A 26,640-nucleotide genomic window follows, 5' to 3' on the forward strand; every position below is an offset into this window, starting at 1 on the left:
CTGCAAGGTGGCAACAGTCTGGAGAAGGGGCACAGCCACCCACTGGCCAAGTCTGCCTGAAACTGCCCTGGCAATCAGTGGGGGTCACACTGGAATGCCAGACTGTCCCCCCGTTATTACCTAGTCCAAACCTGATTCACCCTAAAAATACAGAACCATTCAGAAAGTCACTTTTCAATCTTAAGCGCCTTGTTGACATTCTGCCTCGAGTGAAGGAAGCCATCAGATGAATATGGAATTGCAAAGGAGAAATACTTCACGTGATCCGACAATGATGTGCATCTGGGGACCTAAAGTTAGCACAATGTAACTGCACAGTTTATCTGTAAGGGTAATTTAATGTATGGAGTAAATTTTCAAATGCAGATTGTTTTAAGTACCATAAGAGCATATAAATAACTGGGGTATCTAAAGATAGTATCTGAAAAATTTATACATAAGTTTTCTCAACACGAGTTATTTTCAAACATTCAAAGCATGGAAACAAGTGAAGATGGGTACACAAGCTAGTTTATATTAGTTTCACTTGTTTAAATGGTCTGGAGGGCATCCTATTGCTCGAGGTGCCCAGTTTAGGACTGTTAAGTGCCAAAACAACTATTTGTGAGAACACAACAGTGTTCACAAGTAGTCAAAGATGCAAATAGAAAAACGTAAGCAGTTAAGATGTCCATCGTGGAGTGAGGCCACTGCTTTCTTAGCGTTACAGCGCGTTAAGTCTCTGCAAGCACAGTGTTCTAGGAAGCACGCCTTGCGAGACTCAGCGAAGAAGCAGTACGCCTACACTATAGACCAGAACTTTATTTCTGTCTCTACTTGTAAGAAAAACACTTTTGTTCAGTAAAGATAAAATTCTACACAAAAATAAAACTGGACATTTCAGACCTTCCCAAACAACCCCGTGTCTGTGCCCCCGAGTAACCTCCTGCCAGAGAGAAGTGGCCTGCCCTGATCCTATCAGTTCTATTGAAATTAACTGCTCTCAACTGAGTAATCAGTAAAGGCAGGGTCCCAAACGACCCAGGAATGGTGCGACAACAATGAAAAGGCCCCCAAATTTTAGAAATGGAGGCAGGAAACCTGCTGTCTGTTCTTCCTGCTAGACCCAAACCACGCTGGGCACCCAGCATCAGGGGCATTTTTCAGGAACAGGTAACTGAACTTTCCGAACTTTATTTTGCTTGGCACGCAAGTTTCCAAAGCGAATTCCTGTTCGTTACTTCATGGAGATGGACAACCGAGGTGGTTGGGGAGGGTGTTACTGTGCTCGCATCCTGAACAGCACGGTCAGACCTCATACATCATGGGACCTGCTGAAGGTCACGGGGCTGACATTCGTGGAAGGGCTAGAGCTCCCACAACAGCACTGGTCAGTACAGGAGAGATTCCATTAGGAAGGGACCACGGCATGATTTCAAACTGTCTCCCACTGTTAGAAGGGGAAGCTAAGGCAGAAACTGAATTCCGGATATTAACACATTTTTACAAGGATGCGGGGTAAGGCCGCACTCCAGCACCTCATTCTAACTGCACGATGCATCGATCAGCGGGCTGGGCAAGGCTCAGCAACCTTTGCTTGAAACGTGTTTAGGGCAATAGCTTTTTGTTTTGTTTTTGTTTTAAGTAAGATTTGGATGGGACTAACATGATTAGTTATTTTTTTAAAATTCACCTATTTTAAAAGCATAATCAGAAGACAGGTAATTTCAAAATTACAAACTATTCAGGCCTGTGTATCTACCTCTGAACAGATAACAAAAAGCCCTCTACTTCTTCAAAATAGGGGAACATATGCAATTACTAGAGGTCAACAAGATCAAATCATCAAAACATCAAACCCTAATACTGACATTTAATACTTGAACGTAAAGATGAGCAGCAGGCACAGAGCTGCACCTTGGTCACATAGATTTAGCTGCCTATTCCTAAAATGGAGGCAAAGGTAACTGACTCTGACCAACATTTACAACCTGTGCCTCCAGGCATGACGCCCACATGCTACGGCAACGTGTGGCTACCCAACCACAGACACAAGTTCGATTTTCAAAACGACCCCCAAAACTATGGAGGTTGTATTTGTATGGCAAATTAACAGCAACAAAAATATTATTTTCATTCTCTTTTACTTAAGACAGGAAAGCCATTTAGTCATCCCCACATTTTAAAAGAATGGCAGTATTTCTTGAGGATACCTACCGCTCACAAAACCCTAAATGGCCATCCTATGATAGAGGCCGTAACACTGAACTCAACAAGAACACCACAAAGCATTCGGTGTTGTGTTCTTAATTTAAAAAAATCAAGTCTAAAGCTTTTATTTATTTATTTATTTTTCCTTTATAATTTTTTTTTAATGAATTGTTATGAATGTAAGTCTTTCCATCAGACGATGTCCGGCCCAAATTATGTAGGCAAATATTTACATGTGAAAAGGTATGTCAACCTTTATTAGAGTTACTCTGGCCTCGGGACTCTCAGGTGGTAACATTTTGGAAAGACCACAGCCTAAGAACTAACCTTCCTGATTCAAGTAGTGCAGCAAGCAGTTTGGAGCTTAAATTGTTACAGTTTAAGAGCATGCTTTAAAATTAACAGATCATGGGCCTATCTGACAGCTGAGAAGCACTGAAATAGTGGCCCATTTCATTAGAACTCGGGAAAAGAAAGAGCCCTAGCTACAATCAGATGAGCGTGCCTCGCCCCGAGCCCGTCCTCCTGCGTGGGCCCCGGGCGCCGGCCGCTGCTCACCTGTTCTGATAGCTGTAGTAGGCAGCGTCACGAGGAATTGTACAGAGCTGCTTCCCGTAGCAGCACAGAGTCTGCGGGGAAAACTCATACTGCAAAAACAAAGGAGAAAACACTAAAAAACACATCCCAATGACTGTCCTACAACGTGCTAGTTGATGAAGAGTTGTTAGATTCAGCTGGTAAAATATTTCTATTAGTCGGGTATAGTTTTCTAACAATTTTCAGAGCTTTTTATTTAATAAAGACATTTCTGGATTCCATGTGACAGAATCTGCTTCAAAAGACATTTGTTACACACGGATAAAGGGACACAGGGGTGGCCAGAAAGGCCTAATCCAAGGTCCTCCCCAGTAAGCAATCTAGCTTTGATCGCCCATTACATGGCTGCAGGCAAGAGACTGTTGTACAAAAGCCCAGACTCCATCGGGTCCTTCCCAGAGCACTGGGGGGGCTACAGTGTGGAGTCTATCATGTCATCATCATGACCCCTGCTCTGGCTAACTTAACCGGGAAAGTTCACGTTCCAGAAAAAGTCCAAACTGTACCTTGCGTCCACAACAATATCCAAGGGACTGCATGACGGGGTCAATTTCCTGCTCAAAGACCTCGGCCAGTTTGCTGCAGAACTTATAGACGCGGGACGTCTTCCGGTTATAGAGCCAGGCATTGTTAAACATGAGCCAGACATCGTCCACATACTGCCAGGGCTCTTGGTACTGCCCTGTGTCCAGCTTCCGCTTGATGGTAGAAAGATCCATAGGGTTCTTCACAATGTCAAAATAATCCTTAAAAACAAAAACAGACTCAGTCGAGTGGACCCCCAATACTAAATGCCAGCCTTGCACAGCAGCTTTATTTTAAACACAAGAGAAACAGCAGAACTTCCATTTCCTTTTTTTCTTTCCTTTCTTTCTTTTTTTTTTTTTTAACATTTCATTTATTTTTGAGAGACTAATAAGAGTGTAAACAGAGGAGGGGCAGAGACAGACACAGAATCTGAAGCAGGCTCCAGGCTCTGAGCTAGTGGTCAACACAGAGCTCAACGTGGGGCTCGAACACAGGAACGCGAGATCATGACCTGAGTTGAAGTGGGACGCTCAACAGACTGAGCCACCCAAGCGCCCCACAACTTCCACTTCCAAAAATAACAAATGGGAACTGAAAAGAAAATAACTTCTGACCTTCCTCTGGTTGAATTACCTAAAATTGTAATTAGTTTTGTCAAGTTATTGTTTCAAAGGCAAAGTTAAGAGAAAAACAATATTAATAAATTATTTAACAAAAGAATGGGTAAAAGATGTCTCAATAGAAACTTTTATCTTTTTTTAAAAATTTATTTATTTTTTAAAAAGGTTGACTTATTTTTGAGATAGCATGAGTGGGGAGGGGCAGAGACAGAAAGGGACAGAGGACCCAAAGCAGGAGCAGGCTCCATGCGGACAGCACAGAGCCTGATGCGGGACTCGAACTCACATTACCATGAGCTCATGACTTGAGCTGAAGTCAGATGCTCAACAGGTGCCCCGAAAAATTTCAAGATAAGGATTTTAATGCACTGAATTAAAACGGTAAGCACACTTATCAGACAATGTATTTTTCTAGAGATTTACTTGTAGTCCTGGCAAGCAAGATGAAATTCCAAGACAAACACAAACACAGAAACAAAAACAGTAACACTGCTTCACAGAAGTCTGCTGGGTCACCATGGCCTTTGTAAGACTACCCAGAGATACGGGAATGAGACACCCACGTGTTTTCCACTGAGGAGCACCAACTTTTTACAACCGTCCTCTGTGACAAAGGCTCGCACACAGCCCCAAACCTAAGTGAGGCTCCGGAGGCCATGTGTTCGCAGGCCGTGTGCCCTGGGCGTGCTCCCCCACCTTGGGCCCTGGGGCAGATAGAACAGCGGGGGAAACACACTCCACTCAGTAAGCCAAAGGTGTAGAAAGGTGTGTTACTGCTTTGACAGGTAAGTTTGTTTCATAAGAGAAAAATCTTCAAGTCAAGGGCAGATTACTCAGTTTCAGAGGTGAAACACGGATGCCCAGAGTTAGCTGGCACGTTACATTTTTGCTACGGGAACTTACCGGAATCCCTAGGAGCTGGGGGTCCACAGGCTGCCGGAAAGGCAAGGACTCGGGGTCCTGGCGATACAGCGCTTCCAGGGTTGGCATCAGAGCCTGGCGTAACTCTTCCGGCTTAAAGACTGCGGGGAGAAACCACCAGGAAATGACCCCATTCACAATGCACTCAGACTCCTTACCCATCACGTTCCAAACTGAAGCCCAGCCTGCCTCTCTATAGGTCCAACCATCTCCACTCCACGGCCACCCACTCCATGCGGCCTGCAAGGACCCTACTCCCCGCAGGGGCTGTGGACATTCTAAAGCTACAGTGTGGGGCTTCTGAGGGCACTGTAAATTTAGGGCTTTAGGACTGCACCTGTGTCGTGAAACAAACTACCAACCACACTGACAAGTGTGCTTTTTCAGTAAAAGGGTATCCAACATTAAAACTGCGTTGAACTGAAAATGAAGCTAACTCCCCAATCTCCTTGATCCAATGGGTGGTAATAAAGCCATTTTACTGGAAGGGGTCTTTCTTCCTCTGGTGCCATTTTTCTGTCCTTGGCTAAAAAAAATCTCAGACACCGTCTTGTATTCCAACCTCATAAACAAATGTACACACTAACAGAGGTACCAAATCAAGTATTTCCCCCCAAAGTTCTGTACTGTTCCCTCCGCCCCATAGCCACTCCATTTCCTACCACCCTTTCCGTTGTCGCCAATCCAAAGAATGAACACTGGCTGCCAAGTCCACTCAAGACAGTGCATTCACACAGAACCCAGTGAGTTCTCGTGGCTGGGAAAATGTGAGTGACAACCCACGAAGGCAGGAGGCAGGTCAGCTGGCAGTGCTCAGGTCAGCGTGTGGTGGTGCCACACCCCGCCCCGCAGAGGGGCCGCTGCTGGCCGGCGCACATGCCACTCTGCGCACAGAGGCCGGGCCTGCTGAGCGGACGTGCCCGCCGGGAGCCTCGTGACACATACACAGCCTGCCTTCAGGTAACTCCTTCTCTCCTGTTTTTTTACAGAAATGGAGTAGCATTTGGCTTTCTTTGAATAACATAAGAAACAATTATTGGGGCGCCTGGGTGGCTCAGTCAGTTAAGCATCCGACTTCGGCTCAGGTCATGATCTCACCGTTTGTGGGTTTAAGCCCCGACTCAGGCTCTGTGCTGACAGCTCAGAGCCTGGAGCCTGTTTCGGATTCTGTGTGTGTCTCTCTCTCTCTGCCCTTCCCCTGTTCGTACTCTGTCTCTCTCTGTTTCAAAAATAAACATACATTAAAAAAAATTAGAAAAAAAAAAGAAACAATTATTTAGTTAATCAACAGCTTCTGCATTCTTCTTAGACCAGGGGTCAGCAAACTCTGACCCACCGGCCCAGTCTGGCCAGCTGCCTGCCTGTGTACAGCTTGTGAGCTAAGATTGGTTTTTATGTTTCTTAATGGTTAGGGGGAAAAAAATGAAGAAGATACATGAAATCAAAATTAGTCTCCAGAAGTAAAGCTTTATTAGAATGCAGTTATGCTCTGTCTGTGATGGCTTTCAGGCCATGAAACAGAGTGGCTGCAACAGAGCCCAGATGGACGGATGGGAAGCCTACGGGGAGCTACCTGGCTCTTCATGGAGAGCACACTGCCCCCGGCCGGAGGCCCTAGCACCTCCTGGTGGGGACCTCACATGTGGGTCCCTTGGGTCTGTCACTCATTTACTCACTCGCTCACTCCACATCTGCTTAAAGCACCTATGCTGAGGGAAAAGCATTTTTAAACTCCTGTCTTTAGCTGCCACACCGATGTAAAAGCACCTCCTTAGTCACATTTCAAGTGCTCAGGAGCTACATGTGGCTGGTGACAACCACAGAGAGCACAGATATGTAACGTTCCTGTCATCACAGTAAGTTCTGGCACTGGTCTAGGCCCTTTCCAAAGGTGTGTGAAACCAAGTTTAGTTCCGCAACACAGAACGATTTTCATGGTAACACGTCATCTGCCTGCTGCACTGCAGTGACATCTGCAAACATGGGCAAAAGGAACCAGGAGTAAAATCCCTTGCGCCGCAGCACCACACCTGACCCAGCCGTCACTGTGCTCTGTGCTGCAGGGCACACACGGGAGAACGCGGCCGCCGCGCTTAATTAACATCCTCCATCGAGCAGTGAACGTTCTTACTTTTAAGAATCTCGACCCTTCGCCACAAGCTCAAGCTCAAGCTAGTCTTGATCTAGCAGGACCAAACAGGAAGTGGGCGTCAAGCACGTCCCGGGTGCAACGAAGGTCCTGAGAGGGGGTGCTGGTGCGCCGAGCGGCCGCTCTGCTAGCACGCAGCATGTACGGCCGGGAAGAGGAGCGCAAACAAGCTCTGGGACGCGGATCTGGGTTTGCGGCAGACGCTTTCCCAGAAAGGAACAAAATGGGCCAGTGACACCAAGGACAATGGACAGTATTTGTTGCCAATGATAAAATTTGGACTTAGGTCAAAATCAGAATTTGGAAAAGCTTCTATCTGCCATATGAGCTTGACAGCCTTTCAAAATTTCTAAGACTTTTTTGAAGAGATTCTTAGTGATGCTAATAAATGTGATTTTTAAAAATATTGTACAGTGCAGGGGCACCTGATTGGGTCAGTCAATTACGTCTGACTTACAGTTTGTGGGTGTGAGCCCCACACTGGGATCTCGGCAGACAGCTCAGAGCCTGGAGCCTGCTTCGGATACTGTGTCTCCCTCTCTCTCTGACCCTCCCCTGCTCACACTGTCTCTCTCAAAAATAAATAATTTAAAAAATTAAAAAAGAAAACATTAAAAAAATTGCACAGCGAAGTATGTTGACACTTGGAAAATCTGCATAACCCCAGCGAGCCAAATTCTAAGACGACCAAAGGATCATGTTATTAAAAAACAGACCAAACAAAAAACCAAAAACATAAGGGCAAAAGATTCATTCACAGCACAAGGCAGACAAGCAGACCGTAACGTCACTGGGCATGACAGCTTCAGTGCTGGGGGCCCAGATCGCACAGTGCAGTCTGCTCGCGGAGTTTGGTGAGTGGCGAGCAAGAACGCCCAGTGTGACCTGAAAAGGCCCCTCTCTTTCCTTATCAACCACCTATCTGTGCGGGGCTGACACGTCTTCAGGGACTCGAAACCAGCGACGCAGCAGGAGAGCGTTGGACCCTCAGAGCCGTGACGCTGTGAAGGAAACATGGTCACTGCTCTACGAACATTTGTCTTGGGATGTGTATTTTTCATAAAGATGTGTTGTTCATGGATGCCGTGTAACAGATTTGTTAAGCAAATATGTATTTTTAAAATTTCAAACAGAATAAACAGCAACATAATCCACACGAACAAAGCCTCTGGGGTCCTCAAGTTTTAGGAGTATAAATGGGCCTGAGACCAAAAACTTGAACGCTTCTGGTAGCCCATTGTCTCCAGGGTCTCTCCCAAGGGCAAAACTATACATTAGCCTCTGACATTTCTCACTTGTCCTTCCCAAATGTGTCACCCTTAATGCAGCCCTTAACTTTTGGAGCGACACACCGTTTCCAAGAGTGACTTAATTTTCCAACACCCTGTTAACCTTCTTACTCGGGACCTCCAATGGGTTCCCTCCAACTCCCCCCTACTCGCCCCTCCTGCTGCGCTAGGCCACTGGGGCCCCCCACACTGTTCACTGACTCCGGGCACCCAGCTTCCCCTGTGTGCAGCGCACACGAGTCTGCCACAGCGAGAACTTCCCTGGCGTGGCTTTCAGGCATCCTCCTGCTCAGATCTACCAGCGTCTTGCCAGGTAAAAGCCCGAGCTCCCCGGCGGGTGTACAGACTCGACGCACCCTCCCCTCTGGCCTGTGCCTCAGAGCCATGTCCCGTTTCTCATTCTTCCCATAAACGCTGTGGGTCCTTAGCCCAGAGTCCAGCTCACTGTCGTCATTTCTTCATGAAGCGGTAAGACTTGGGGAATGGCAGGCAGGAAAGATACAAGGGGAGGTGCAATTACTTGCAGGCTTTAGTTTTTAGTCCACAGTGTGGAATCACAACACGGTGGAAAAGCAGCACAGTTCAAAAGTTCGAGAAAACACAACCTACTTTTTTTGCGTGGCTGTGAAGGAGATGTTGACTGAGAGGCGGCCCCATTAGCGCTGCTCTCTTCTTCCTCTTTAGCTTCTACTTTGACTTCCGGTTTCTTCTCGTCCACCTCCATCGGTTCCGACTTCTGTTCTGTCGTGTCTGTCTCTTCTTTAACTTGAGAAGATCCTTGAAGATCCTCCTCCATCATCTTGAGAAAAACAAAATGACAGATAGTGATGTACGAATATCAAAACCCTTTATTCTAACTCAGGCCTGTCGGAGCTCTTACCGATCGACTGGGCCTGTCAACACCTTGCCCGGCTAAGAGCTGCAAGCACCATCCCTGCCTCTCCTCGGGGGGGATGGAGCATCCAGGGCCGGGACCATGCACTGCCGCTACAGTCAGAGTCCTCACAAAGCAATGTTACAGGCCGGCGTGCGTAAAAAGACGTGGCTCCCCCCACGCACTCATCACCTGCTTGATGCTTGCCCAGAGAGGAACTCCTGGTTTGGAACAAAAATCTCCTTGAAAACTGGGGCAAGTTTCAAAAACCACATTGCTCCGAGGGTCAGGAAGGTGAAAGAGGTGGTGCAGAGGAGCAGAGACGCTGGCAGACTGCGGCGCCCGACTGGGGTGCCCACCCGGACTGCTGCCACAGGCGTGTGAGCACAGTGCTGGTGGAGCTTCTCATTTTCAAAGAAAAGCCAGAAATCCAGGTTTATTTGTAATTCCTTGTTTTAAAAAATACTGCATGGGGGCCAAACAAAACCTGTCTATGGGGCTGGATCTACTTTTCAACTTTTGGCCCAGGAGAATGCGCGTGCGAGCACGCCTTGGGGCCGTGGGACCCTGCAGAGCCACGCACCAGTGAAGAACCACAGTGACATGTCACTGCATGATCCGTCATTTAAAACATACACCAGCCCTCTTCATTGCTGGCAAAATAAAATAAAGCCTGAACCTAATACCTAAAAATAACCAATCTGTGTTTAACCGGTATCTTCTTTGAACCCACAATCAAACCGGATATAAAAACAAAAAACCCCCTCCAGGGTTGTCCACGGAGGGACAGTGGCATCTCGCCTTAGGACACTTAAGGGACGCCTGCACTACACATCTGTTGATGCTGAGGAATGGCACCTACCGCAGACCCTGGCTCTCCCTTAGATTCACTGGCATCGGGCTCAGCGTCCTCGGTCTTGACCTCTGCTTTCATCTCCAGCATCGGTGCCTCGGGGCCTGGCTGCTGGGAGTTGGTTTCGGCGCTGGCCACCGAGGAAGGAGTGGGGACCCGGTTATCGATGCTGGCTGCTGCCTGGGAAAGCTGTGGAGAGACAACGAGCATCATCTTTGTTAACGACACAGTATAAATGATGTGACACCCTGCTGTTGAATCAACACACACTTCCATGTTACCATTTCTCAACACTAACCTATGAGACACAAAGAACTGAAGAACAAAGAAGTTAAAAGAGGTTAGCATCGGGCAGAAACATAAAGAACTTCCCACCAAGAATGCAGAGATGGGAGAGAAGGGCTTTCTACTTTTTGACATAAAACTATTTTCTGGAAGTTTTCTACCTATGTCACAGACCCTCCGATTTTAAAATCAATTCCTTCCAATAAAACCATTAACATGTATCGTAAAAGGCTGGGACACAGACACGTAAGTATACATGCAGGCGGGGACAGAGTACGTGCCTGTATGGAACAAGAACGTGTAATTAGCCTGTTAATCGCAGGAACAGAGGTGGCGGAGGTGGTGGAGAAGTAAGCACACATTAAGGGAAGGAATCGTCACCAGAATTCTCATTTTTCAAAGTCTTACCTAATGGAGTTTTAATTTAATTAAAAGACCAAAAGAGAACGTAAAATTACGAAGTGATCTCATTTAGAGATAAGAAATATAAAATAAGGCTAAATTATAAGCACATTCCCTATGAAATCTTGGAGTTGTTGAGATTTATTTTGATAGGTTTATAAATAAAATATCCTCAGTCCCCACGAATAAAGTTAATGTATTTCAGGGGGCAGGGTGGTTTCTAAGGCCAATAAGAAGACGGATACAAAGATCTCAGTGGTAAATGGGCAGGGGTGCGGTGGGTGGTGAGTGGGCAGCCGCCAGCCGCTCACTGCCAGCAGGTCTGTGGAGGACAGGGCAGACCTGAGCCACACAAAGTGCTAACCTGGGTCTGCCATTCTGTCACGGGAAGAAAAGGCTCCTGGCCTGAAAACAAGGCTAACAGGTGAAGTCAAAGCACACACGATTAGGTACGTGTCTTGTTTACCAAATCCTCACAATGTTAAGAGAAAAACTACTAAAACTCAGAAGACGTCAACCTGGGACAGATAATGGGGGACACAAGGCTTCTAGGTACAGACAGTTTAAGAGTTCCCGAGGACCCACGTATGATTTCTTTATGACTGCTGATTTTTGAAAACTCATTTAATTAGGAAAGATAATCTTAAGGCACATCCTGCCAAACACAAACGTGGCCTTTGGAGCTAACATGAGAAACAAAACACAGATCACTCTGGCTGGATGAGGGCACAGATGACTTCTGGGGCTGCCCCAAGATGCTGTAGCAGCTTCACGACAGAATCTCTCCTGGAGAAGCTCTCCACTGCGAGTCTCTACCCACAGGCAGACGGCAAGGCTCACCGGTGTGCCAGGAGGCTGAGCGTGCACAGGCGTCGGCTGCTGTTGTGATGACTGAGGGGTGGCCACAGACGGGGGCTGGACTGGGGTCTGAGGCTGTGGGGTCACCTGGGCCTGGGCTGCTGCCTGGACCGCTGGGGTGCTCTGGGTCTGGCTGGCACTGGGCGCCGAGCCGGGAGTCGGGGTAGGGGTCTGCCCGGAAGACGACACGGGGGTTGGTGGCTGGGTGGGAGCTGCTGGCTGGGGAGGAGTCACCCCAGGCGCCGTCGGGTGCTGGAGAGCCGGCATGCCCGCGGCCGAGGAAGCAGGGGGCGGCGTCTGGTGCAGCGGTGACTGCGTCACTGGTGGACAAGGCATCTGGCCGGCCTGAGGCCCAAGCATGTTCAGAGGGTTAGGCAGAGCAGCACCAGGCACTTGTCCCTAATGGAGGGAACAGAGTATGTTAAAATAATTTCCCCCATGTCAAAATGTGGCCACAGACTTGAATTAAGTGCATGAAAATCTAACCGTGGTTTCCTAGCGAGGTCTGATGGTTTCCAGAGAATGTTCCCCTTGTAAAAATTCAACCAGCCGTACACCCACAACAACACGCGCTTCCAGTCAAGCTAGCGCTACGAGAGGTCTCCTGTGCTGCGACTCCGCTCTGCTGAAACGTCTGGCTCCAACGAGCACATCCGCTCAACTCAGTGGCTTCGTGCTCTAAAGCATCTACCCACCACTCAGGCCACCGAGAGAGGGTATCTCTTTTGTAAGAAAAGAGAGTTACTGAAACACTGAAATGTTTCAGTACAGTGACTTGCAACTGGGGACATGCTTCACAATTATTTGTGAACGTTCTAAAAGTGATTCCAAATCACTGCTCTCGGGCAGGGGTCTGCAAACCAATGACCGTGGCCAAATCCAGCTAGCTGCTTGTTCCTCTAATAAAGTTTTATTGGAACATAGCCACGCCCACTCGCTTATGTGTGAACGAACATGCCTATGGCTGCTTTTCCACCACAATGGAACTGAGTTGTTAAAACAAAGAGTCTCAGAGCCCACAGAGTGGAAAATATTTACAGGAGAAGTTTGCTGTTCTAGAGCAATGACGTATTACCGAAATTAAGAACTAATTTATACATGTTTAGCGAGTAAATCTAGTGTATCTAATGACTTCTTTTTAATATTACTTCACATAAAAAATGAAAAACATGAATATTATCTTCCGGAAAAAGATGTGGCCGGTTTTAAATACTTGTCTATCTGCACATAGCAACCATCTGATGCATGACAGTTAGCAATTATCAAAAAGAGGGAAAAGGCACAATGATGAATAGAAAATTGTTCTCCTCAGCGCTGACTAGAGTGATCACAAACATCCGACAAGAAGAGAAGTGCTCGATTGATCCAGTTAGCCCGACTTCACCTGGGACAGTCAGAGAGATGCGCAACAGGGTGTGCCAACCCATGGTCAGGAGTCGTCATGGGCCTTCCTCACTCCGGAAGACTCAAGGTCTCTCGGAATCATATTCGAATTTCAAACACACAACTCAAGGAGCGCCTGGGGAGCTCAGTCAGTTAAGCATCTGACTTCAGCTCAGGCCATGATCTCACGGCTTGTGAGTTCGAGCCCCAAATCAGGCTCTGTGCTGACAGCTCAGAGCCTGGAGCCTCCTTCAGATTCTGTGCCTCCCTCTTTCTGCCCCTCCCTCACTTGCACTCTTTTCTCAATATAAACAAACATTAAAAAATTAAAAAATAAAAATAAAAAAACAGATAAAACACACAATTAAAACCCAGGAAAGGGGCGCCTGGGTGGCTCAGTTGGTTAAGAGTCCGACTTTGGCTCAGGTCACGTCTCACGGTCCGTGGGTTCAAGCCGTGTATTGGGCTCAGTGCTGCCAGCTCAGAGCCTGGAGCCTGCTTCAGATTCTGCATCTCATTCCCTCTTTGCCCACCCTCCATTTGCACTCTGGCTCTCTGTCTCAAAAAAGAATAAATGCTAAAAAAACCAAAAACCCCAACCCAGACCAAAATACAAAGACCATGAACCAAAAAACCACTACCCGTTCCACTTCTGTATGAAGTTCAGCCAGAGATGGTAAGAGTAATTCTAAAGAAGGTAAAAATGACACAACAAAATGGGAGGTGGGGGAAAACAAGAGATGCTAACACATGAAAAGGTGCATTCTGAAACTGTCGTCTCTACGAAGTGAGACGTGCTCCGGTCAGGAGGAGGCTGGGGCCCCGCCGCCAGGGCACGGTACCTGAGGCACGCCTGTCTGGGCCGCCGGCTGCCCCATGCCCACACTGCTCACGCCCATCGCCCCGCCGGAGGCCTGGAACTGGTTCTGTGGCAGGAACTGGCTCTGCGCAGGCGCCTGGGCCATGATGTTGTTGGTGTGCGCGCCCATCATATTCGGAGGCTGAGGCATTCGGGAGGGAGAAATGGCCATCTACAAGACAAGCATCACTCAGAGTTCAGACGACGCGGGCCAGGGTCTCAAAGGTAAACTAGAAGAAACAGAACTCTTTGACTCGCCCGCCCCCTGCCTTCTCCCGCAAGGTCTCTGAGGAGCCAGATTCAAACTTATCTCTGAATATAAATTAAAAGCATGCTATACTTTAAAGTTCAAAATATGCCTTTTACGACTTCTCTGAAGCATTAGGAAGGCAGCCTCAGCAGAGTAAGCTGTAGAGTCACATACGCATCAAGCGCCTTCCAGCAACAACGTGAGGCTGCCCGCTCCAGCCTCAGACCTCGCGTCTTCTCTCAAAGTCTAAAGTCCCTATGAATTTATGATCCCAATAAAAATACGTAACAGGTCAAATAATTCTCACTGCAGTAATAAAGACCAAAAAGAGAGGTGGAGAGATATGAAGTAAATAAAGCATAACCAAATCCAAAGGAATGAGCACCGGGGGATTCTTGACCTACAATTTCACTGTGTAGAGAATTTCCTTACTGGAGCGCAAGGCCTCCTCGGCACAGCTGAGGCCGACAGCAGCACTCACCCCTGGAACGGAGCCCATGCTGTTCATCGGGACGGAGTGGTTCATGGGGGACGCTGCACGCGGTCCCAGGGGAGCTTGTGGCAACTGCACGTTCCCCAAGGACATTGGGGTAAATGAATTCATCCCTGTAAACGTACCCACAATGGTTCATTAGAAAAAGTACCCACAGGAAAACAAGAGCTACAACTTGCCAAACACTAAGCGAAAGAAAGCGGAACACATATGCAACACATCCAACAGAAAGGAAATCACCCAGCAAATCAGAATAGATGGTAGTCGACCACTTTTCAAATCTGGAAAAATGGTACCAACGCAGCGGTGGTGGTGAGAGTGGTTTGGGGGTGGGGGGTGAGAGGGAGCTAGAGACGAAGGGAGCGAGGCAGTGAACCACCCGTGAACAAGGCACTGCTACGTCCACGGAGGACGTGTGAGCTAGGGCCCGGGCAGCCACCAGAGCCCGCCTCCCTAACACCTTCTGGAGCACGGGCCCCTTCTCCTCTCCTGCAGGAAGGCCGTCCTCATCACTCCAGGCCTCCTGGCTCTTCAGCTGGCTTTACATTTACTGTTAGAATCTGGGATAAAGACTCGAAGTACGGTTTTAATTTTGCAAGCACGTTAAGTGTTTAGAAAGTGCCCAAGGGTCAGCCGTTCTCATTCCCACAGACTGGGAAGCTCTCACCTTCGTGGCTACCTTCGCCTTCCCAGGGGCATCCACAGCCCACAGGAATGTCACACCATGAAAGATACCTCACTAGCCGCTAAGTGTCTCCGGACCTCAGAGTCTCATTCTTCTTCACTTCTCACAATACTCTGGAAACTCTGAGCTCTACATAAATGCTGGTTCCAGCAAGTCTGGGGGCTGACGCTGGGGCTGGAAAGGAATCCCTGAGGTGCTGCCTTAGTACTGGAGTGGCCACGATAGCATCTCAGAGAACATGTGCCTCCCTCACCATTACCTTCGAGCACACCTGGAAATGCCACCCTAAAAAACAAGCTCCAGCATGGGCCCAGGAGGCTGTAAAAGCTTCCCTCTCTCTTTGAGGATTTTATGAACTAAGTAAGAGAAAAAGGCAGTACTGAGAAACAGCACCCAAAGGGCCCCCTTCATGCAGACACGAGGCGCCGGGAAGGGAGGCGTGAGTGCTGGGCTGTAAAACCACTCCTCCGGCGCCCCGCTCACCAGCCCTCCTCGGATCCTACCCAGCCGAAGCTCCCACGTCACCCCCGACGCAGCACTCAGCCACCCCCAAGGCTCCGTTTCCCTGACTTCTTAGGTTCCTGACTCTCTGACTGGTCCATCAAAACAAGTCCCTCACGTTTCTCCATATCATCAGTTTATCTCCCGCCTCTCTCCAGTATGCACTAAGACTGCCACGACTTCTTTTTTTTAAGTTTATGATTATTATTTTTTAGTGACCTCTACACCCAACGTGGGGCTCAAACCATGATCCCGAGACCTAGAATCTTATGTTCCTCCAACTGAGCCAGGCAGGAGCCCCGAGGTTGCCAACAACTTTTAAAATGCTCTCTTCTCCCCTCTCACACTACTCTGCACACGCGGCAGGGCCCTGCTCTGGAATCCCCTGGGCGCGGCCACCTCTTCTCACAACCTGTAAGAATGTCCTATTGTCCAAGTCCCAGGTGGACAAGAGCTGTGAAAGCTGTGACATGCCCCTCCCCACACACTCCCAAGACTGGCCCGTCACAAACACCACAGACCCTCAGGCCGAGTGCAGAGCGGCCGCGGCGCCCCAGCCCCACGAGGCGCGCAGCCGCTGCTCAGGCCGCACCCGCCTCCTGCCCCGGGCCCGCTCCATGCTCTCCTCTGCAACATTCACAAGTGACTCCTTCCTCCACCGGCAATGCTTTTTGAGGGGACTCTTCCTAACAATACTATACCTCTTGTTCATTGAAAAAAAAAAGAAAAAAAGAAAAAGCCTAACCCCACGTCTGGTGTCCTTGGAGACCTTTCCTATGGTCTCTAGCTTTCCAACACCACGATGCTCATACTGCCTGTGGAGCTGGATTCTAGTCACCAGCAAAGCAGCAGAGGGAATAACAAGGAGCTATAAAGAAATAGAGAGGGGAAGAGGAAAAGCAAATAAACTGTGGCTTTTGAATGTGAAGCCAAAGTATGATTCACAACAATGGTTTAATACCTTGAGAAACCTGCACGCGATTCACTGGCAGGGGCATGGGTCCATCTACAATGGCAGAAAAAATCAGTTATTTAAAATAATCCTTTCTTTGGGAATAAAGAATTTTATCTTAAGAACTTCAAACGTAAAGGGAAATCCAGTCAATGGGTCTAAAAGCACTGTGCTTTCTGATGCCAGCACACCCTTGAAAGGGTCTCTCCTTGAGAGAGACTCAGCGTCCAAACACAGGCCAAGGTGCAAGGCCATGGCCACTGTCACAGTTTCCCACGCACGGGCCCCCTCAGAACACTACTCCATGTGCTTGGAAATCCGCCCCAAACACAAAGGGAAGAACGAGCCAGCAGACTAAGAGCAGGCGGAAGGAAAGGAAGTCCTTACTCGGAGGCCTCACAGGTTGCGCCTGTGGAATCCCAGGGGGCTGGGCCCCAGGGGCTGGTAGGGCGGGCTGGTTACCCAAGATGCCTTGTTTGTGTAAACGTGACCTCCGTTTTTCTTCGAGTTCTTTTTGTATCTTGTAAATTTTTTCTGCCAGTAAGTGATAGTATTCATCCTAAAGGGCAATAATAACATTCAACATTATGCAGTGAAAGCTGTAAAAAAACCCCAATGATCTGTTTTAGATGTTCTAACAAACTAATGAACTTTTACATTAGATACACTGGCCAAGGTAAGTACTCCGCACTTGTTTTGTTGTTTTAAGTAAGCTCTAGTCTCAAAGGGGGACTCAAACTCACAACCCTGAGATCAAAGGTTATGTGCTCTACCGGCTGAGACAGCCAGGCACCCCCAGTACCCCACACTTCTGACCGACACAGCGACGAGCCAACCTCATGGTGAACGCCTGGTGGTGCGGCAGGACTCATCAGGCGTGGGTGCTAAGTGCATGTGACATTTCATTCCACAGTCAGATCACTTCTTAGATGCTCGACACCGGTGGTGACACAGTACCAGCATCACACACAGTGCCCGCTATCAAGTACATCCAGGGATAAAGCACAATTTTCCACACCCTGTTTAACTCTGTAGTCAAACAAGAGAGCAGTACTGGGGTCTCAGGTCTTATCTGGGACATCTCTCCAGTCAGCGTCCTCACGGTGAGGAGTCTACCTCACTAGGAGATTCCCCTATTTCCGACCAGTGGGCCAGACAGATCCAGTTCTAACCACCGTGGGTGTTGTGCGGCTGGAAGACGTATGGCACCCTACCCTGCTGTTGGCAGACTCATACATGTCCCCCTCCACTTTCTTGGCATAGGCCACCAGGTTCTCCATGCGGCGGTCCTTCAGGGCTGCCGGGTCAGGGGTTGGGAAGATGGCTTGGACGCTGGAAAGACAACACACTCTGTTAACAGACGTTCACTGCACCATCAGTAGCTCACTACTTTATACATGAAATGGAAACAGACAAACAAGACCATCGGGCGGGTGGGCAATATATTGTTGAGAGAAATCCCAAATCTTTCTCGTCCAGTGTACAAACACACAAATGAAGCCACGCTCCAGACACAGTCCTGACCCGTCAACTTATCTCTGTGTCAAACACACCAATATTCTGCTGTTTACAGTAAGTGCTAGGTCATCTCAAGAACAGTACGATTCTGAACTCCTAGTTTTATTTAAATATGTATCACAAACAATTTTCATTAAAAAAAGAAAGGAAGAGAAAACCACTCCAAGGGAATTAAGCTGATCAATTTCACCTTCGATTTAACTTCAGTAGCTTGAGAAAGTTAACTGCTCACTTCCCCGTCACCACACTGCATGTTGGCACTATCGTGTCCTCTATTTACCAGGCTCAGATTCCCCTGATTCTCAGGGGCCTCCACGATTATAATCTTGAGCCGTAAAACAAGGCAAAGCTTTTGAGCTAATCCCAGCTTCCTGTTGCAAGCCAGAGCTCAGAGGATAGAAGGTCTGGCCACGCTGGGAGTCCTGACCTCTGTGACAGTGCTCACGGTCCCCGCCCCGCCGCAGGGCAGAGCCACGCACGCTCTGACACCCCCCACCAGGGGCTGCAGGGGCTGCAACTCTCTGGCCACTGGTGGCTGTGGCGCCCTCGACAAGCATGTGACCCTCTTCAGCTGCTAGGGCACTGTCGCCGGGACCCAGGGGACCACTCAGGAGTTACACCAGACATCAGTGAACCCACACAACTGTCACGCTGCTGTCAGCCACAAAACGCCCCCATCACGCGCGGACGAAGCTGGGTGGGCACATACAGTTTATGCACTAGATGGCTCCGCAGGTCCTGAGTGACATGCTCGTGCCAGCTCTTCCGGACGCCGGAGCTGGAAGGCGGCGCCGCGGCGGGCATCGTGCTGAGGGCCCCGAGGTTGGCGGAGCTCGAGCCGTCGCTCATCAGAGGGCTGGGGGAAGAGCAAGACGCTCAGCCTACCTCCCCACGTGACACGGGCGTGCCTCATTTAAATAAGGGTTTTCAACCACATGTGGCTTTTAGCAAGCCCCCCCCCCAAGCTATCTTCACTGTTACATTTAGAAAGAATCACAATTTTGTGATTCCCGCCCCCGTTTCATGTGCAACTGCTGCTCAGAGAGGAGCCGACTCAAACGGGGGGGGGGGGGTCTTACTTTGTGGCCCCAAGGGAAGTTGGAAGAGCTGATTCTGAAATCAAGTTTGGTGGCTGCTGATCCGTTGTTATTCCTCCTGCTGGAATGTTCATTGGGTTATTTCCTTTAAAGACAGAAAGAAATTAACCAACTCAGATTATAATCCACCCTTCACAGTTCTGGTCACACACAGAAGTCACCATACAAATAAGTGATTCTTCTGAGTTGTAAAATAACCATTACGGCAAGGAACCCTGGAAGCTGTTTTTCCAATAACGGTTATCAACCTGACCGAACCCCGCCTCGCTGCACGTTACGTGACCCAGATCAGGCACCTCTGTGGAGGCCAGCAGGTGCCCCAAGTGTGCTCTCTGCTGTGACACAAAGTACCAGTGATGCCCTCGGAGCTTCAGACTTTTACATGGGCTTCATTAATGTCATGCCCTGAACAACTAACCTGACCTGTCAAATAGATTCAGGTGAACCTTTCTTTTCCTATCAGAAAACCAAACCACAGAAATAATGTGCAAGTGGAACACCTGTGTACAGTATTCCCGTTAAAGAAAGAAAAAGTCAACACAAAGAGAGGTTACAGGTCTTGTCCCCAATTATATCCTCAAACAGGAGTGAAGTAACTTTAGAACTCAAGTCTGAGGGCTCCAACCCAGTCTCCTGGCCAGGAGAAGTTAGTGTGCCATCAGGGCAGCTTTTTGTCCAAAAAGCAATACATGAGATGTTTTTAATCATCATCCTTAAGGTTAAAAGACTTACTCTATTAGGAAAACAACAAAACCAACACAGCCATCTTGACCTGACTGACATAACTGCTTGGCTTAAGCCTGACCTGAAGAGCACTGAGTCAATTTACAGAGAAATGCTAAGAAAACAGCATGCAGAGATGGCAAAAACTGTGGAGCTACCCCGGCCAATGAGCCGATGTGACCCCAGGAAACACTGTTACGGGGAGAAAGGCTGGGACAGGAGGTGGTGGGGGACAGTCCTGCCAGCCGGCCCGCCTCTGGGCCGGTCACCTCCAGCTGTGGGGGAGGACCGGCGCCCACCTACAGGCTCCCCGGAGGGAGAGCATTCTCACTGGTGGGACTCTGCGTGCTGAGCCATCCGGATGCCCTCCGTGAAAACCGGCCCGCCAGGAGTGGCACGGCTGGCTCCTTTCAAATGCTTTTCTTGTCACAAGCCTGTAACACCTTCCTTGCACTGATACTTCAGCCTTTTCCTGGGAAGTTTTCTATTTCAAGGATTTAAAAAATATCATCATCATAATTTATATATTAATTTGAATGTAAAGTAAAAACAGTCACTGAAAACAGGGTGCTCTGGACAAACGAGTTCGTGAGAGCGCCTTCACCTACCCAGGGGGTTGAGAGTCCTCATCTGCTGGTGACTTGGAGGCTGTGCTGGTTGCTGGCCGGGACCCTGAGGCTGCAGCTGCGTCTGGGGCTGGTTCAGGTAGGGGAGTCCAAGGGCCGCGTAGGCGCGCTGCATGGAGCTGGGGTCTATGGGATTCGGGTTACTCAGCGAAGCGGCGTTCTGCTGGCCTGTGCCAACGGAACCTATCGTGTTCTGAATCCCACTCGCTGGAGACCCCAGGATGGCTAGAACAGCAAACAGACACACAAACGAGAAAGGTAAGTAATAAGGGAGAAGCCCACAAATGACTGAAAAACTGCTGGGAAGCAAGTACAGTTTTATCATAAGACCGTCTGCCTCTGTCACGAGGCAACAGAACACGGCTACTGAGGAAGGAGCTGTGCAGAGAAAGGGGCCCTGGGCTAGTCATTTATTCTGTACAGCAGTAGTTGAGGACCGAAAAGATGAAGAAAAGTCAAGCTTCTATGTTAGAAAGTAACAGCCTACAGAATCAGAGCTCACTTAATGACAATCACGTATGAAATCTAGAGGCTCAGAAGTCCATGCCAGGGGGAGTAGCAAACACACTGCTGACAAGAGAGAGTGATCTGACTGGAGTGGGGGTCGTCTGCCACCACCGGGACGGACGAAGCGGCCCCTGGGGTCCTTCACTGCTCACCTGCACAGGCACAGAGGATTAAAGAAGCAGAGTGGAACCCGGGTGGTCAGTTCTGTCACTCATTAATGACTCTGTGACAAATCTTTTTAATGACAAAATTGCAATTCCTCAAAACCTATGTGTATAGCGGCATCAACACCCACCGCGTTCCTACGGCTTCCTATGCAGCAAGGCCCCGTACCGAGTGGTCTGGCTGTCGAAAGCTGCTCAAGAAATACTGGACTCGACTGACTGATTTAGCTAAAACGAGGCCGGGTGGACGTGCATACCCAGGTGTCACTGAGCACCACTGAGGCCGGCGCAGCCTCAAGATCCACGGTCGGCTTCCGCTACCTGGCCTGCGATGGCAGGGCCCCTCCACGCCCCCCACGCACCGGGCCGATCCCCAGAGACCAAAGGAAAACCTGGCAACATAAAGAACCCCATTCCAGGGAATGACCCGAAATTTCCATCTCCCTGGCCACTTGGAGTTCATTTCATCCCTCTGTCCACCCAAATCTCCACATTTGGTGAGCACTTACCATAAGGCAGAAGTTTTAGGTGCTCCTATTTAGTCTTATTCTTAAGAATTCCCTTCTTTCCAACTCCCCACCCCCCCCACTTAGGTCATGACATATGATTTTTGATACACTAAGCAATACCACAAAGATCTCTTTTCATATTCAGACCATTATGGTTAACAATACTATTCTCACATTCAACCATCAATGCAACTATAACATAAACACCTCACATACTTATCAGAGTATTTTAATTAAACCTAAATGTGTTAAAAGAAAAAAGATCTTGGTAATTACATATTCCATACTATTAACTTTTCTAATAAGGATACTCAGATTTCAAACTCATTAACACTCATTAGACACAATTACACACACCAAGCACCTCATTATTATAAATGAAAAGCAATTCCCAAGGTACACTTTATGGCAAGTGTGTAGCTTATGTCATGTATGATTTCTCCAGAAGTATTTTCTCTAGTAGTTAAGACTCCCCCAAACTTTCAACATGTGCCCACCATACTCCTAAAACCAACATGCTGAATCCAAAAGAACTCTGACGGGAGAAGGAAAGAGATAATGGTAGGATGGCGTGCTGTCCTCGCACCATGTGGCGTAAGGACAGACCTAGACCACATTTGCTACGCGCAGTGATGAATTGTGGAGAGGAATTTAGAGACAGATGCAACCCATGCGGCCTTCCGTTTCGGGATGAAAAACTAGCAACGTCTTCCTTCCTATTCCACTGTCACCCGCCCAGCCCTAAATGTCATCCCTTCCACCGCAATGCCCCCCCCACCCTTAGGGCTACTGCCACTCTCTAGGCAAAGGCCATTTATGGGGAAGCCAGAGCCTCCCATGGCAGCTGCTGACATGGTCACTGTGCTTTGTATTTGTGTGAAAAGCATTTATTTCCTATGTGTAAGCATTACTGTATTATTTTAATTAAAAAAACACATTATGTTTCATGAGACAAGTAAGCATTTGTACTTGACAATCCTAACAACCCAGAGGCACGGAAAAGAAAGCACAACCACGTAAACGAGGCCCTCGACATTTAAGCGCGGTCCAGGTTGAGTCTAAATGCCGTGAGGCTGCGACACCAACACCTCAGGGTGAAGGAATGCACAGGGACGAGGAGTCATGGCTGGCTGAGAGGTAAAAGTGACCATAACCCCTACTCTGTGAGCTCAGGGCACACCGCCCCTGCCGGCCGGGCTCCTTGGCTGTGGGGCAGCAGCAAGGCCTCCTGGGCCTCTGCTCCTTTGCAGGCGCTCTCCCTGCACTGAGGGTGCGCGCGCGGACTGTATGGGGCGCTCTGCTAGGCTCTGGGGCGCAACATTACGTCTCCACTCGCAGAAAGATAGCAGATTAACCTAATAATCCACTAAGGAATGGGAAATGGCAGCTCTAGATCCTGGAATGAGTAACCACACCGGTCTCCCCATCCCTGTCTGCTCCCTGGAGGCAGTGCGCTCACATCCGTGCGCAGCGCAGTGCCCAGCACAAAGCCCTGGAGAGGCCCTTGCGGAGTCCGGGGCACCGCGTGGCACAGTGGAGGAGCGACGGCCCTCCGTCCGAGGGCCCTGCCGGCACCACGGGCCTTGGGGCCTGAGCCAAGGGAAGGAGCGCTAACGGCAGCACCGCCTCCCTTATCCGGCATGATGGAGACCGAGGCCTTCCACCTCCATCGTGCCACACGTTATTGACCGTTACCTCTTTAAATGCCGCACCCTCGAGCTCTTTCCCCCATTTTCGTATCTTCCTTCCTTTCTCAGGGCTCAGTGCTGGGTTTCAAACACGATCTGCCACCTCACATGGTGTCTCAGCGCCTGAGCGTGGCTCTCCTGCCGCAGCTCGTCTCCAACCCTCCCCCTCCCCCCCAAGCCCTGGCTGACTCGGGAGCCCGTGACCTCGGAAATAAATGCCCACATTCTACGGTGGCCTTTTTCAGGACCCGCCTGCCACTTCCCAAGTAGGTCCAAGGCAGTCGTTCGCCAAAGGGAACAGCTCCAGCGACAGGTCCTGTATTAGCGTACGCTGTGGACATTCAAGTCCTGGTCATTCTCAGCAAAACTGGACTTGATTTGAAAATCCAGCAGAAACAGACATAAATCAAATTCCAAAGCTTTGTCAGCGTGGTCAAGGCAGGCAAAGCAGCTACTGACAAGTCACTGCTCAGATTTCTACTGAAAATGTCAGGCCAGAATTCACTCAGACCTGCAGCTGTCTCTGCAGTGGCCCCCAGGCCATGGTGCCTCCCAGGTGTCATGTGCACCAGGACCGCCTTCCTCTCTGGCAACTTCCTCTCACATGTTTTTTAAAAAAGTAATCTCTACACCCAGAGTGAGGTGTGAACTCACAACCCAGAGATCAAGAGTTGCATGTTCCACAGACTGAGCCAGCCAGGCGCCCCTCTGCCACCTTCTGGCGCACGGCGCAGGCCTGGACAGCCGCGCCGGCCAACACACGAGCCTTTGCAACACGTTTTCTTCGGAAGTCAAATGACTCAGAAGGGAGCAACACTGTGTTCAAAAGAGCAAGGAAGACACTCCCCTGATGAAATACATCACCAGCTCACTGGGTACTGAAATCTGGGGCAAGAAAAGCCACTGCTCCATCCCTATCGCCACCCACAGTCCCACCGCACCCCCCTCTGCTCTCCAATCCAGCCACGGTCCGTCCAGAGAAGGATCTGAGAATTTCGAAAGAGCTCTCAGGTGAAACAAGGGCCTGTTCAGCAAACACTCACTGAGCACCAGAGTGGGCTGCTCCGGGAGGAGAAGGGTTAAGGAGGCAGATCTGGACCCGATACCACGAAGGAAGGCATTTCATAATCAGAAGTGCTTCAAATGGGAACATGGCCTGACCAAGTAGTGAGTGTCAAGTCAGCGAAGGTGTGCAAGGAACAGGCCAGAGGACTCAGACACTCTTACTCCTCAGCCTGCGGCTCAGCCCGCATCGGAGGCAGCAGCGGGCAGCAGCGGGCAGCGAGCGGGATGGGTCCGGCCCTGAGGCTGGCCCTGCCACACCTACCCTGACAGTCCCTGGGAGACTCTGAGTGGGAGAAGCCATGGTTTCCCCGGAGCTCCAGGACAGACACCCGGCCCTCAGAGGCAAGAGGGCGGCACATCTCAGCTGTAATACTAATCACCTAGGAATTCGTTAAAATGCAGGTTCTAATACAGGAGATGAGGATGGGCCGAGTTTCTGCATTTCTGACCAGCAAGCCCGGAGTGTGCAGGCAGCCTGGCCGGAGGCCGTGCTGTGCAGGAACCTCGATGTGAGACAACAGGAGTTTCAGCAGGGAATTCAGTCACGTGTCCACACAGCCCCAGTCCTCGCCGTGCAACCTGGGCCCTGGAATATACTGGAAGTCAGATGCCAGGACTGACATGAGATATATGCCTGGAAAACTTCTAATCCTTCAATAACACCTGATGATCTCTACAAGGGAGGGATAGTTCAAGATCAGAGATGACATAATCTCTAGAAAACAACTCAGAAAATTCAAAACAAAATCCTGACAGAGGCAACTAGTGGTCCGGGGAGTTCCAGAGAGGACGCCGGTGGTTCTGTTGACAGACACGCCGACGGGAGGAGGGGGCAGTGGGCTGCGCGAGCATCTGTGGGAAACCTGCCCGGAAAGCGTGGCTGCGGTGGGGCCGGTGGGTGTCAGGCAGTGCCTCAGAGCCTGGCCTCTCGCCGCAAGCACCCCTCTCTCCCGGGGTTGCCTGGCCTGTACAGCAAAGCCGGAGCCCACACTGGCTGTGCTGACCCCAACGCCCTCCCAGTGCTATTTGGAGACATGGGGCTCCATCGAGCCCCTCTTTCCAGCGCAGGCTGACTCTCCCCTCAAGGACTGCCAACACCACCGACCAGGTTCTGCCTTGTTCCTTCCTGGGTGTGACTGTCACGTCATTTTAGCGGATCCATGCTGACTCTAAGCTGCAAGAGGGCTGGCCCCACATCTCTCTGTTCCCTGACGCCGGTGTTCATGTGCCGTGAGCACGATTTGCACGATTTGCTTTAGCAGAGGCGAAAACAGCGACCGTCTGTAGAAAACACTGTTGGAAATCTCTCTCTCACATCAACCCTTCTGCCCTCAGAAAACCACAGTGCTGGAGAGAGCCCGGGGCACGCACTTCAGGCTGAAACCCAAGGTGAAGCACGTAAAACTTTCTTGAGGAAGTGCTTTCCTTTCTTTTACAAGAAAGCTAACCAGAACCTTACATAACGTTGATCTGAATATTCCCAGTGACTTATGCTATAAAACCACGCTGGTGACACCTCGTGTTATGACTGGTAGAAACGCTGTGGTTGACCACTTCAGAGCACACGCTGGATCGACGGTGACAACAGTCAGGCAGTTATAAGGATGTTGAAAAAAACCCACATGTGTTTCTCTCTTTTTTTTTAAACAAAAACCACATAACTGTTTCTTAAAAAGAGAAATCACAAAAGTTTAACATTGTCATGGCAACACATACTAAAAACAAAAGGTCCCAGAAAAGCCACACCCCCAGATCAGAAGTTCAGACTGAAGTCCTCATTTAGTATTCATGAAATAAATTATTCCGGCACTTAAAGCCTCTTACTGAAACGTGTCCTAAGACCCCAGAAGATGTAACCACCACTATATGCTAGTTAAAAAAAAAAGTTTCACACTAACTCTGAGGAATGAGCGGCTTATTCCAGTGGAACTACCACGCCAAGCACACAGATCTGAAAGCCCCAGATTCCCGGAACTTCACTTCATGTAGGAGATCCCGGAAAACTGGGTATGAATTCACACTGTGGTCAATCGAAGACAAACTTAACTGATTTA

General features: G+C 49.3%; 1 protein-coding gene across 1 annotated transcript in view; it reads right to left on the reverse strand.

Moving 5' to 3' along the window:
- CREBBP (CREB binding protein) overlaps positions 1-26,640 on the reverse strand; it is a 103,681-nt gene that overhangs the window by 22,387 nt on the left and 54,654 nt on the right. The window contains exons 6-19 of the mRNA XM_029949608.1: positions 20,636-20,878; positions 19,287-19,389; positions 18,917-19,063; positions 17,904-18,021; positions 17,077-17,248; positions 16,699-16,743; positions 14,540-14,664; positions 13,792-13,980; positions 11,549-11,965; positions 10,031-10,210; positions 8,904-9,093; positions 4,839-4,957; positions 3,294-3,533; positions 2,749-2,837 (exon numbers count right to left, since the gene is read on the reverse strand). Of these exons, the coding sequence (XP_029805468.1) occupies positions 2,749-2,837; positions 3,294-3,533; positions 4,839-4,957; positions 8,904-9,093; positions 10,031-10,210; positions 11,549-11,965; positions 13,792-13,980; positions 14,540-14,664; positions 16,699-16,743; positions 17,077-17,248; positions 17,904-18,021; positions 18,917-19,063; positions 19,287-19,389; positions 20,636-20,878 (2,377 nt within the window). The remainder of the gene's footprint in view (positions 1-2,748; positions 2,838-3,293; positions 3,534-4,838; positions 4,958-8,903; positions 9,094-10,030; positions 10,211-11,548; positions 11,966-13,791; positions 13,981-14,539; positions 14,665-16,698; positions 16,744-17,076; positions 17,249-17,903; positions 18,022-18,916; positions 19,064-19,286; positions 19,390-20,635; positions 20,879-26,640) is intronic.

The sequence above is a fragment of the Suricata suricatta genome, chromosome 8 (genome assembly GCF_006229205.1).
Source record: "Suricata suricatta isolate VVHF042 chromosome 8, meerkat_22Aug2017_6uvM2_HiC, whole genome shotgun sequence".
Taxonomy (NCBI): domain Eukaryota; kingdom Metazoa; phylum Chordata; class Mammalia; order Carnivora; family Herpestidae; genus Suricata; species Suricata suricatta.